At 41.0% G+C, this 13,665-nt stretch overlaps 1 protein-coding gene across 1 annotated transcript in view; it reads right to left on the bottom strand.

Annotated features, from left to right (window-relative positions):
* Aco1 (aconitase 1) overlaps positions 1 to 13,665 on the bottom strand; it is a 58,669-nt gene that overhangs the window by 30,754 nt on the left and 14,250 nt on the right. Inside the window, exons 2-4 of the mRNA XM_045153230.1 lie at positions 7,078 to 7,241; positions 5,665 to 5,833; positions 3,740 to 3,877 (exon numbers count right to left, since the gene is read on the bottom strand). Coding sequence (XP_045009165.1) covers positions 3,740 to 3,877; positions 5,665 to 5,833; positions 7,078 to 7,174 — 404 coding nt within the window. The 5' untranslated portion in view covers positions 7,175 to 7,241. The remainder of the gene's footprint in view (positions 1 to 3,739; positions 3,878 to 5,664; positions 5,834 to 7,077; positions 7,242 to 13,665) is intronic.

Here is a 13,665-nt window from a genome sequence, read left to right as displayed (position 1 = left end):
ATGACTCAGATCAGTCTGGCACCTCTTTCGGTTCTTGCATAACTTTAGATCTAGCCGGGGATCACAGATGCAGTTCAGCTTCCGACACGCTGAGCTACAGCCTGAGCATGATCCAGGCGTCATAAAGCACTTCACACCTAAACCAAACCGAGCGACTACCTCATTACTGACTCCAGGGATGTGCCATCATTTAATACTCATATATGTTGGACACTTAGCTTCTACATTTTCATTTATAAATACTTCAGTGAACATTACTATGAAGATTTTTCTGAATTTTCAGTATTTATTAAGGTATAAGGAAGCAAAAATCCTAGAATAAAAGATATAGAAATTTCTAGTAATACTACATATTCCTTTCCATTACTGAAAATTATAGTGTAAGTGGCAGTATACATAGTGTTTCCTTTTTGGCACTTTCTTGTTTTTTTTTAAATTAATTTATTGATTAAAAAAATGGACTCTAATATTTTACCTTTTTATTATTTCTAAGATTGAAAAGCCTTTTAATAATGTTTACCACTTGTGTTTCTTTTTAACGTGAAATATATACTTATATTTGTCCATTTACTTATTTATTTATGTTTCGAGGTAGGGTTTTGCTCTAGCCCAGGCTGACGTGGAGTTCACTATGTAGTCTCAGGGTATCCTTGAATGCACAGCAATCCTCCTACCTCTGCCTCCCAAGGGCTGGGATTAAAGGTATGCACCACCATACCCAGGTTTTTGTTTTTTTTTTTTCTAAATAGATTACATATGTTCTTTATTTGTTAAGAATATTGATCCTTTATATTTATTCCAAATAATATATTTGTTGCAGTTTTCAAATTTCCCCCCTTTTTCTTGTTTCATTTATTTCCTCTAAATTTATAAAAGTCTATCATAAAGACAGTATACATATACAAAATAACATTTTCTTTTAATTTTTTTTAAAAACAAACCTGGGGCTGGGGAGATGGCTCAGTGTTTAAAGGGGCTTGTTTGCAAAGTCTGCTGGACAAGGTTCAATTCCCCAATGCCTACATAAAGCCAGACACACAAGGTGGCACATATGTCTGGAGTTCATTTGCTGTGGCAAGAAGCTCTGGCATGCTCATTCTCTCTCAAACAAACTATAACATTTACAAAAACAAACAAAAAAAAACCCCTTCATGCTTCAATTCAAATAAAGTGCTCCTTCCAGTAAGTATCTAATTTCTCTAGTGGTGAAGTTGAAAAGTTACTTCTTTCTCCACTGAGAGCGAGTTTACAGTCATAAAACGTCTAGTTGCTGGCCTCTTAAAACTGCTTGATTGTTCTTTCCTATGTCCAAACCAATATTCTATAACCCTGCAGTTACTCTTCTAAAAGATGGGTTGTACTTTTCTAGCTTATTTTGGCTCAACTCTCTGATGTGATCAGTGGCACTGTGAACAGAAGTGACCTTGTGCTGATCCTCAGGTAGCCTTTTAAGTGAGAAAGCCTGCTTCCCATGCCTCCTCAGCTTAGAACCCTTTCTCCTTTAGACTGCATATGTGGCAGCTCTTTTCCATTTGCATTTCTTTGGAGCCCAGACTAAAGGTGAAAGCATTTACCAGGTGCAGTTACAGGGCTTCACCATCACCCCTGACATTTCTCCATGGATATTGGGATAAGGCTCAGATGCTTATGCTTCCAAGACAAGCTCTTTACTGACTTTAAAAAAAAAGTGTGTGTTTCTTTCATTTTTGCTGAATTCAGAATATTTTGGGTACAGTCCTGTCACAGCATTTTCATGACTTTTTTTTATTACATCTTAATTATATAATTAAAATCTGACAAGTACAGATAAAAAAAAAATGTGTGTGTGTCACATGTACTATGGCATGCAGATCAAAGGGTAACTTGAAAGTTTCTTTGAAACAGGGCCTCTTGACATTCCTGCCACATTGTAAGCTTGACTAGCTGCCCCATGAGCTTGGGATTTTCCTGGCTCCATCTCTCACTGTGAGTATCACAGATGCATGTACCACTTTGCATCAGCTTTACAGGGATGCTGGGGAATTGAACCAGGCACAGCAGGCTTTGTAAGCAAGTATCTCAAACCACTGAGCCATTTCTCTAGCCAAAATGGCTGATTTTATGCCCAACAAAATCTTCATGGTTTGGTGGTTAAAACTCTGCCTTTTGGATAAAGGACAAATAATAGGGTTTTGTCTTAGCTCTTTTCTACTTGTCTATGCCATTTTGAGTCAAAGGGAAAAAGCCACTAGCTTTTTCTTTTTCCCTCGAGTTTGACTATCAAGTCTTTTGGGTTCCAACAAGTCATTCAAGTGTTGTCACTTGGCCTCTAGTGGTGTACATTTATAACACTATGTCTTTCTGTGTATCATATAGAAGCCAGGGACTACACAGCAGTGTTTACTGTTCTGAAGACATTTATGACTCCATTTCAAACAACATCTTCTGGAGAAGGCTGAAGAATAAAATAAACTTATTAAGAATAAAGTAAAGCTCATTAAGAAAAGCCAAGTCAGGAAAACTGACATATTACTACTTGACTTGCAAATATGGACCTTGCAGTTATCTTCTCAGTGGGTTAAAACTGTACCTACCATGTGTATTATGCTTCAGAAATACTTGCTTTTTAAAAATTCATTAAGAGGTCAGCCCTAAACTAATAGTTTGCAACCACATTATCTCATGTTTAATTTACTCCTTTGTAAAAAGTTGCCATTACTAAAACATTTTACTTATGTATATGCAAGCAGAAAAAGAGACAGGGAGAGAGAAAATGGGCACGCCAGGGCCTCCAGCCGCTGCAAACAAACTCCAGATACACGTGCCGCCCTAAGCATCTGGCTTTACATGGGTACTGGGGAATCAAACCCAGGTCGGTTGTTAGGCTCTGCAGGAAAGTGCCTTAACCACTGAACCATCTCTCCAATTCAACAACTAAGACATTTTAACATCTACACTTTGGGCTATCAAGAGTGAAATGACAGACAAAAAAGAAATGAAACATTCTTAGAACTTTAGATGATTCCCATCTACAGGTATAGTAGTAACATTAACGTAGCTATCATCATTCTCATTCGACCCAAGGGGAATCTCACGGTTATCTGGCTTAGTACACTAAGTGCATATTACATGCACAGCTCTCTCTTTGGGGAGCCCGTGGTGCGGTAATCAAGCTAATTCAGGGATAATTCAAGGGTGATGGCGAAGTCCTGTAACTACAGGATTACCACAGACTGGAAGTCTAACAATGTGAACATGATGCAGGTTGAGAGTAAAGGACTGCGGAGAACTTATGTCTGCCGAGAGAGGCAGGGAGGACTTTGACAGGAGAGGAGAGGAGAGGTTATCCCTGAAACCAGAGGAGACACGGAGAAACAAGGAGCGTTACAGAAGCACAGATGGCACACACACAGAACAGTTACTTACAGTGAAAATAAGAAAACTCCAGTAAATTAAAAAAAACTCAACTCTTCCAAAGTCAGACACACACACCTTTACTGACCAGCTCTAAGGACAGAACTCCGTGTGTGTGCTCTTGCTCAGAGTACAAGCTGGCTCCAATCAGAGCAGACATACATTCCCCTTAAAAGATATTCACTGGAAATTCTATGTTCAGTATAAATTTCCCCAAAAGTTTTTTTTTCAAGTATGTGTACACATTAAAGAGAGAGAGAGAGAGAGAGAGAGAGAGAGAGAGAGAGATAAACCAAGATTTTACACGAAAGCAGAAAAGGCAGGAATTCATCTTAACCCTCCTCACCTTCTATTGAAATCAACCTGGATGGAATGGTCAATCACAAGATCAGCAGGACAGATAGGGTTTATTTTCTCTGGATTTCCACCCAACTTCTTCACGGCATCACGCATGGCTGCAAAGTCCACCACGGCAGGCACACCCCTAGAAGAGGGGGAGAAGCAAGCCTTAATCATGTGGAAATAGAATTTGCAGTCTTTGAAAATATATGTAAGGGGCCATCTCAACACAAGCTAACCATGCATGACTAAGAAAAGTGAGTGTTTCTAGGCATATTTCCTTGAGCAGAAATCATATAGGCAATAAACCCTGATGGAGCAGAATCTCTTCATAGAAGTTTACCACTATATTCATTTAATAAAAACATGGTCTACAAAGACCAAGTGTGGGGAAGCTGGAATGTTCACATTGAGGAATGCTTATTACTGTGACTGCTTCCAGCCACATGGTGGGTAGAAAAAGTCTTAGACAAGGCAGACAAATGCAATTGCAAATTCAATATAATTCAAAGGAGCGGATATAATTCAGAAAAATGGCCTGTGAATTGGATTTCTGTTACGTGAATCAATCCTTCTATTATCTTTAAATTATAGACTTTGGAAGATTTTTTTTTTAGGTAAAGAAATTAGATGTTCTGTTTAGGGTTGAGCACACAACAGTCACTTATTCTCAGCAATTGTATCAGCTATGCATCTCTGCATTAACCACAGAAGAAAGAAACTTCCGTGATTGAGGCTGACAGCAGCACTAATTCCACAGGAACAAATATAAATATTTTAAGGCAATTTCACATCTATTCCATCTAGCATAGCAACAGTAGTAAGTTCCCTAGCCACAGGCTTTCTGGCCAGGTCTACAGTACCAGGCATTAATTCCCTCCTGTGCAAGGAATGTAAAAGCAGGAGAGAGCGGGTCTATGGAATGCTGTCTTCTGGATATAATATGGCCATTATACTCCAACTCACAGCAGCTGTGGTTATCTGCACATGACTGAGCCTGTCAGTATTTCATCATGGATAAAGAAATAGCTCACAATGCCACACACTTGGAGCTAATGGCAGCTAGTAAGTCCTGGGGGTGTGTGTCATGTTCTTCAGTGTTGTGTCATTGATAACTTGCCCGTACTCCACTAAATAACCTCCCACACATGCTCGTTCAAGTAACCCTAAAACTAAATAAAACAACACAACAAAAAGCATGAAAAAGATGGGAGTCACTAGGAAAAGCTTCAGTGGGACTAGGACGGGAATAAGAGGGCAATTTGGGAGGTATAAGGTAAAATAACACTAGTACACACATTAAAGTGTCAAAAACAGGAAAAAAAAAGAAATTGGGTCCATGAAAGGAATAAAATAGCATCATTTAAAAATGGCAGTATACTGGGGCACAGTGGTTCGTACCTTTTAGCCTGGCTCTGGGGAGGCTGGGGTAGGAGGATAGAGGTGAGTTTGAGGCCATCCTAGGCTACAGTGAGTTCCAGGTCAGCCTGAGCTATAGAGAAGCTCTGCATTTAAAAACAAATAAATAAAATAAATAAGAAAAGAAAAAAGAAAAAGAAAACATACAAAAAAAGAAGTATTCTGTCTCAATCAAGAGGCTACAGAGGAAGCATGGGCTCCCAGCATGGGAGTGGAGGCTCAGCACTTCCAGCCTCGTGAAGGGCCTCATCCCTCCTTGCAGGCTGCACAACAGGTTTCAGGTATACTGGGGTTCACCTTGGGCAAAAGAGACCACACAAATCTCGTCCACTGGAAAAGGTAGAGTCCCAATGTATCTGAGACTGCCACAGATATTCCTGTTTACACTCACTACAAGGAGAAAAGCACTTTGCTTTCAGAAGTGTCTGGATAGTGAGCGACAAACTTCAGAGCCACTGTAAAACGCTTTTTGCTAGTTGAAAGGCTGATGACTCTAAATGACATTAGACTCACGTAAAGTCCTGCAGAATGACACGGGCAGGCTTAAATGGTACTTCTATGCTCTTATGCTGCATAATATTCCAATTTAGGATATTTTCAATGTCATTTTTCTTCACCAAAAACTCATCACAGTTCCGAATGGCTGCCTCCAGGAGAACTCTGATGGAAAATGGTAAGCGCCCTGGGAGTAGAAGCAGAAAGCATTAGAAAACAAACAAAAACTTGAGACACATTATTATAAGATCTCTCTCTAATGTCCTTCTTCACATGAACTTGATACGAGACATAAGATTATTCTTCCAATAGGAAGGGAGTGAAGTGATTGGTAAATTTAGGATTTAAGAGATATTTAGTAGTAGTAAACACAGACCAAGCAAAAATAAAATATTATAGTTTTTTCTCATATAAAATGGTTGGCTTGATTTGGATTCCAGTAACAGAAAGAAGTTTCCCTTGAGTCATCATGTCTCACAATTAATCTACATTTTTTGCCATATGATGCATTAGCAAGTCATCTATATTTATGCATATAGTAAAAGTATATAAAAAACTAAAATAATATAAAAATTAATGTTCAAGAAGTATGAAAATAACCTATTTATAATTATTCTAATTAAGCCCACAGTATAGGAACACATACCTTTCAAGAGAAAACCCTACATATAGTGTAGTGTAGCACAGTTACTAGTAATTGGAGTTTCTAAGATAAAACAACTGTAATGCTTAAGAAAACCTACTTGATTTACAAAACAAGAATTCCATTTTTATGTATCAAAATTACTCATTTGGAAAGGATAGTAAAAGGTATAATAGGATTTGGAATAAAAATTATGTTCTTGCCCTCTTCTGAGGCCCACATACTTGAGAAATGAGCAAGTTGATTTCCTTTGGCCCTCAGCCTCCTTGGGATCTTTCTCTCTCTCTTGCTTTTATTGAGAGAAAGAGGCACGTAGATAGAGAATGGGTGCACCAGAGTCTCCAGCTGCTGCAAATGAACTCCAGGTGCATGTGCCACTTTGTACATCAGGCTTACGTGGGTCCTGGAGAATAGAGCCTCGAACCAGGGTCCTTAGGCTTCACAGGCAAGCACTTAACCACTAAGCCATCTCTCCAGCCCAGGATCTTGTTTTATAAACATCCCAAAGAGTTGTTAAGGTCATACAGAATCTACAACATATCCCCTATGTTATATAGTGTCCAAACCCTCTCCATACTATGGCATATCACAGAAATGTACAAGAATACAATCATTCCCTATTCCAAAATGACCAATCAGGAAGACTGCTTAACCTGGGAACATTCAGTCATTCCTGCTACTCTCTCTTCCAACTCTCCTAATGGCTAATTAACTTCATAATCTGCATATTATACAAGTAAGATTCCAACTATAGTCAGAGCAATTGCATCATAAACCCATATACCTACCATATCTTGAGTCTTCCAATTTATTCAAATTGAAGAATTTCTTTCCTGGTTGCGCAGGGTCCAAGGGCTCAGCAAGGTGTGCAAAAGGGTTCTTCATGATCGGTATTGGTCACAGGTCCCCGAGAATGAAGAGAACTTAATTTTCTTTTTGGAAGTTGGGCTCTCTGTAACAATTATGGTACACATTAACTTAAAAGAAATTGCTTGGGGCTGGGGGAGGGTACTCAGTTATATTGTGTTGTAGGCACAAAACCCTGGATCCAATCTCTGGCAGTGTATGAAGTAAGGTGCAGTGACCCACAGCTGTAATTCTAGCACCTGGAGGTGGGGGCAGGAGGATCAGGAGTTCAAGGTCTTCCTTATTTACACAGTGAGCGAGAAGCCAGCCTGGGCTACAGGGAGAATTTATCTTTAAAAAAAAAATCAGGGCTAGAGAGATGGCTTAGTGGTTAAGTGGTTGCCTGTGAAGCTTAAGGACCCCAGTTTGAGGCTTGATTCCCCAGGACCCATGTAATCCAATGTACAAGGTGGTGTGTGCATCTGGAGTTTGCAGTAGCTGGAGGCTCTGGTATGCCCATGTTTTTTTCTTTCTCTGCCGCTCAAATAAGTAAATAAAATTAAACAAAATTTAACAAGAAATCATTTATTACCTGTTAACAGGAAGTGGGTGGAATATAGATGAACAAGAGTGGTATTTGTAGCATAATAGGATTTTGTGAAGCTGCTGCGCATGAAAAGCAGACTTTCCCTCTCAGAACGGTACAGAGCCCCAAATATCTTTTGTCCTATGTCTACAACTTTCCAGCATTCTTCCACTAATTTGATGCAGACGAAGGGAAATGGAGCCTACATCTCACAAAAATTCTAGATATGAGAATCTAAATTCGTGGGTAGGGCAGTGGGAAGAGTCCATTTCATGTACCATGCAATTACATGGGACTTGGACTTTTGAAGTGGAGATGAGAGCGGATTTTTCTGACATTGTCTTACATTTCTAGTTTGCACTCTGTGTAGCATTTTAAACAAACCTGACCACTACTGTAGACATCTTCTTGACATGCCTTGGTATTGATGGCAAGAGTATGCTGGCACTGGGGAATCTCCCTTCCCTCCCCCACTCCCTCTTCTTTCCTTTTGTGCTGGGATCAGCTCAAATGCTTTAGCTGTTTGCAGGGTCCTTGAGAGGGCACTGGTCCTGGGTACATGACACATATAAAAGATGATTTCAAATAACAACACCACTTAGAAAAACACACATCGGGGTGGGAGTCAGTTGAATGGCTTTCAGCTAGTCCTCTTAGGCAAAAACTCACTAATCAATCCATACCCCAATATTCTTTTTTAAAAAGTATTTTTATTTTTAATTTTTATCAGAGACAGCAAGCAAGAGAGGGAAAGAGAGAAATAGTGCACCAGGGCTTCTGGCCACTGAAAATGAACTCCAGACGCATGCGCTGTCTTGTGTGCATGCACAACCTTGTTCACTTGCATCACTGCGAGTCTGGTTTACATGGGACTTGGAGAATCAAACATGAGTCCTTAGGTTTTGAAGCACCTTAACCGCTAATCCATCTCTCTAGCCCCATCCCCCAATAGTCTTAATTTTAAGACAGTAATAGCCATTTCCTTGCTTATTTCTAAGGCTTATGAGTAATTATTTAAATATTCAACACATTTATGGAATGACAACTATACAAGGATCAATAAATGACCTTACAAGAAAAGACCTTTTGTGAGGACACTGTCAGTCAGAAGTATGTCCTGTTTCCACAGTCAGAGCCTTATCTTCACCAAGGACAAAAAAGGGACTGGCTAGCCACTGACAGTGCACGCCTTTAATCCCAGCACTTGGGAAGCACAAGTAGGAAGATGACCGTGAGTTCAAGGCCACCCTAAGACTACGTAGTGAATTCCAAGTCAGCCTGGGCTAGAGTAAGACCCTACCTTGAAAAACATAACAAAACCAAACAAAACAAAAAAGGAACTGATTATCTTAATAGGAACAAGGGCCTAGAAGTCAGAACATGAAGAGACACTTTTAGTTTTTATGTGCCTTTAGTAATGTTTGCATTTTTTTTTTTTTTTGGTTTTTTTCAAGGTAGGGTCTCGCTCTGGTCCAGGCTGACCTGGAATTAACTCTGTAGTCTCAGGGTGGCCTCGAACTCATGGCGATCCTCCTCCCTCTGCCTCCCAAGTGCTGGGATTAAAGGCGTGCGCCACCACGCCCGGCTATGTTTGCATTTTATTTGTATATACATAAAAGCTTTAAAAGTATTAAGAATTTTAAAAGAATATATATATATATATATATATATATATACACACACACACACACACACACACACACACACACACACACACTTTTTTTTTGTTTTTTTGAGGCAGGGTCTCACTCTAGCTCAATGCTGACATGGAATTTACTATGTAGTCTCAGGGTGGCCTTGAACTCACGGTGATCCTCCTACCTTTGCCTCCCAAGTGCACCACCACCCCGGCAAGAAATGGATATTTGCATAACTATTATTCCAAGGCCCAGCACAGAATGAGTATCTCTAACCTAAAATCTGATATTTAAAGTGATTGGAAATCTGTAACTTTTGTGTGTCTATGTCATGCCACACATATAATATGTGACATCTGACCTCATGGAAGTAGTCACAGTTAGAACAGAGCAGTGTCAACGTACACATAAGTCCATATAGGCTATGTATACAAAGTGCACATGAAGCTTAAATATTTTCATGTTGAGATTTAGGTCTCAGCCACTAATCTCATTATGCATATGCAAGTATTTCAAATTCTAAAATATTCTGAAATAATATTTTTAAGTATTTTATTTATTTGCAAGGAGAGAAAGAGAGAATGAATGAGAATGGGTATGCCAGGGCCACTGCAAACTATCTCCAGACATGTGAGCCACCTTTGTCTATCCAGCCTTACATGGGTTCTGGGGAGTCGAACCCAAGCTGTTAGGCTTTGCAGTAAAAGCTATCTCCCTAGCCCTAAAAAAGCTATTTTTGAGATATGGTCTCACCATGCAGACCAGGTTGGCTTTGAACATGTGGTGGGCAATTTTCTCGCCTCTGCCTCCTTGGAGTAGGGATTATAGGTACATACCACTGCACTAGCTAGGACTATGTAAAATCTGAAACAACTCTGGTCCCAAGCATTTTAATAAAGGGCACTCAGTTTATACTAGGTAGTTCGGCAAGAAGCAGTTGGTTGCAAAGCAGCCTGTCTTCTGGAAGTTACCAGTGAAACAGGGACAAGAGTCCGGTACCTGTGACAGGCCTGGGGCAGCCCAGCAATTTTCCTTGAACTCCTCTCATGGTTCACATGGGTTCACAGCAGTTGCCACCTGGCAAGAGAGGGAAGGTACCTGACCCAATATGAGGCAACTGCCTTCCTCCTCTAGGAACTGTGTTATGGAAACTGAACAAGAAAGGGTGGCCAGGGACAACCAACAACCCTGCTTATCGAAGTATGTCCCAAGGCCATGGCCTGAGAGTGGGGCAACTTTCTTGTTCTAATACAGACTCTGAATACCTGCCTTGGACAACAGCAGCACTCACTAGATTGAGCTGCCCAGGTGATCCTAATACCCGTCCAAGATCACAGCTGCTGCAGTGGCACGCCGGCAGAGAAACCTGACTCAGTTCATGAAACGGTGGTGCCACACGCAGGTACTGACTCCAGGGAGCAGGCGGGGATCTTGTACAGAAACGCAGGCTGTGTGCAGAGTATGGCTTTAGTTTGTGAGGCGAGTGTGCATGCAAGGTAACGCGCCCCATGAATGCAGGAGATCTATCTTCAGTCAGCGGGGCAAGAGCCAGGACTGGGAAATTATGATCTTCTGTTTAATGAGCAAGCGTGTCTGAAGTAGTTTACAAATCTATGGGCTTGGAAAACGAGACTAATGATTTTGAAGAAAGTATGTATTTACAAAAAACATGCTGCTAGTACACCTCTTGATGTGCCATCCATGCTACAACTTTCAGGCTCAATTTTTCCACCCTAAATAACAGCCACTCCAACTGTAAAACTACTGTTTTGCCTGCTTTAAAAAAGAAATAAAAAAAGATTAACAGCAGCACAGCTGCAGGGGTGGGGGATGTTTCCGAGTGCAGTCGAGGAAGTAGCAGAAACCTAAAGGACTTCTGAACTGTCCCTCCCTCGGGCTCATGGCCTACGAGGGCCAGGTGTCCGGAGTCTGCCACAGTTCCACAACTAAACCATTGCTACGATGTGCTCACATTTACCGTCGCTCTGTGAGAGCCGCCGGGCTGGTTTCCTTTCCCATAGCTCACAGGTGCTGACCCTAACGACTCCTGCTACTCCCATCGCCCTGCAAAGCCAGTTCGTGTCTCAAGATGGATACAGGGCCGGGCGTGGTGGCGCACACCTTTAATCCCAGCACTCGGGAGGCCGAGGTAGGAGGATCACCATGAATTCAAGGCCACCCTGAGACTACATAGTGAACAGAGAATTCCAGGTCGGCGTGGGCCAGAGTGAGACCCTACCTCCAAAAACCAAAAACCAAACAACAACAACAACAACAAAAAAAAAAAAGGGTAAGATGGATATAGGGAGGGACCTATTGGCTCCTCTAGAAGGTTGCTTGTATAAAGAGCTTAGTCTGTCCTCACCTTTTTTTTTTTTTTTTTTTTTTTGAGAAACAAGGTAATTAGCTAACTCTGTTACAGCCATGAAGTAATGCTATTAAAGAAGTTAGAGAAGGCATGTGGGATTATGTATCTGAGTGTAGGGTCATGGAATGTCTGGCAACAGTGAAGGTTTCTGCACACTAAAAATGAACTCAAAGTCAAATGTGAAATGAGTCCCAGACCTCTGCAATCTTGGCCCAGAACACGTGTACTGTGCATGCCATCACAGCATGCAGCTCCAACCCATGCTGCCCCAACACCTTGGCTCAGATAAAAGACTATTACGTGGGAATTGCTATGTTTTCACCATACAATACGAAGTTTTCTGCTCTTATAAAAACATAATGGCTTAACTACAGAAAAAAAAAGACTTAATATTTTACCATCATGTTTTAGTGTCTAAATGTTAAATTATGCTATCTTTTAAAAAAATATTTTCTTTTATTTATTAGAGAGATAGAATGATTGGGCATGGCAGGGCCTCTAGCCACTGCAAGCAAATGCCAGATGCATGCACCACTTTGTGCATCTGGCTTATGTGGGTCCTGTAAAACTGAACTCGGGTCCTTAGGCTTCACAGACAAGTGCCTTAACTATGAAACCACCTCTCCAGGACCCAAATTATGGTATCTTTGGATTGGACCCAAATGCTTGATTTTAAAAATGGTTGTTTGAGTTGCTAACTTGAGTTTCATAAAAGAAGATCAATAAATGAATTCTGGCTTGAGGACAACATGGCCCTAAAACATACTCCTGCCACTCTGTCCTAGGTATTTATATGAAGCAATATTATTAATTAATTAATGTTATTAAGTCCAAATATGTCACCTCTAAAAATGTCCAAGATGTTCTATATCCCACAGTGCCAAGGAAACAAACACATCTATCTCATTAGAATGGACACTTGCTTTGTCTTTAACAAATGATGAAATTATATGCATACCAAAGAATTGTTTTAAAATATCTTCATGATTACTATTAAGTGTTTGATTTGACCTTGGGAAAAAAGGGGTCAGAAGTGGAAAAGGTTTACGGCACTGGGCTCAGCACTGTAGTTCTGTTTACCACTGTGCAGACTACAGCTCAGAGGGATGGTAAAACCTAGAGCATTCATCTTCTAAGACGCACAGTGTAATTTTATTTTTGAGACAAGGTCTCACATAGCACAGGCTGGCTTTGAACTGCTGATCCTCCAGCTTCCACGTGAGTGCTGGGGTTAGATGTGCACCACCATGCTGGGCTTCAGAGTGAGGTATTAAACCCTAGCTTTTCCCATTGTCCACTCTCTGTACACACAGGGGCTCCTGCTACATAAGTGATGCTGGTTGGAGGTCACTCAGCTGCCCCTAGAGCCATAAGAAATCCTAAAATGACCAGCTTAGGTCTGAATGTAGAAGTTGTCACAACTTCTTCCCATTGGTCCTTCACCACCTAGTCTGAGCCAGACATTTGACCCATGTTCCTGGGCAATCTTTAATGAGCCACAGGTCAGTAGAAAACAATCATGGCTATGTTACAGCAACTAAAAACTGGTTTTGCTTTGAAGTTGGGAAATAACCCCTTCACATGAATCCCAGGGCTCAGGAATCTAGAGTTACTCCAAGTTCCACCCACATGATCACTCTTTGCAAACCTCCTTATAGGAGGTCCCAGTGGTTTGGTGATTCCATGAGAAAGCCAAAAATGAATACAGTTCAAAGAGGAAGTAAGGTGACAGACCTTTAGCTTGGGAACAGGTCCAGACCAAGAACTGAATATAGGCACAGCCAACACTTTCAATGCTTCCTAGGCTGACTTTTCACTGGCCAAATCCCACCCCATCCATGCCAGTGGCTGCCGATTCCAAAACTACTTCAGATCTGTGGCTTTATCTTGGCAGTACACAACTGGCCAGGGGGCCCTGCCGACTTCCCACACCCACACC

Source organism: Jaculus jaculus, chromosome 1, assembly GCF_020740685.1.
Source record: "Jaculus jaculus isolate mJacJac1 chromosome 1, mJacJac1.mat.Y.cur, whole genome shotgun sequence".
Lineage (NCBI taxonomy): Eukaryota > Metazoa > Chordata > Mammalia > Rodentia > Dipodidae > Jaculus > Jaculus jaculus.
Note: the sequence above shows the minus strand (reverse complement) of the source record. Positions and strands in the feature narration are given on the sequence as shown.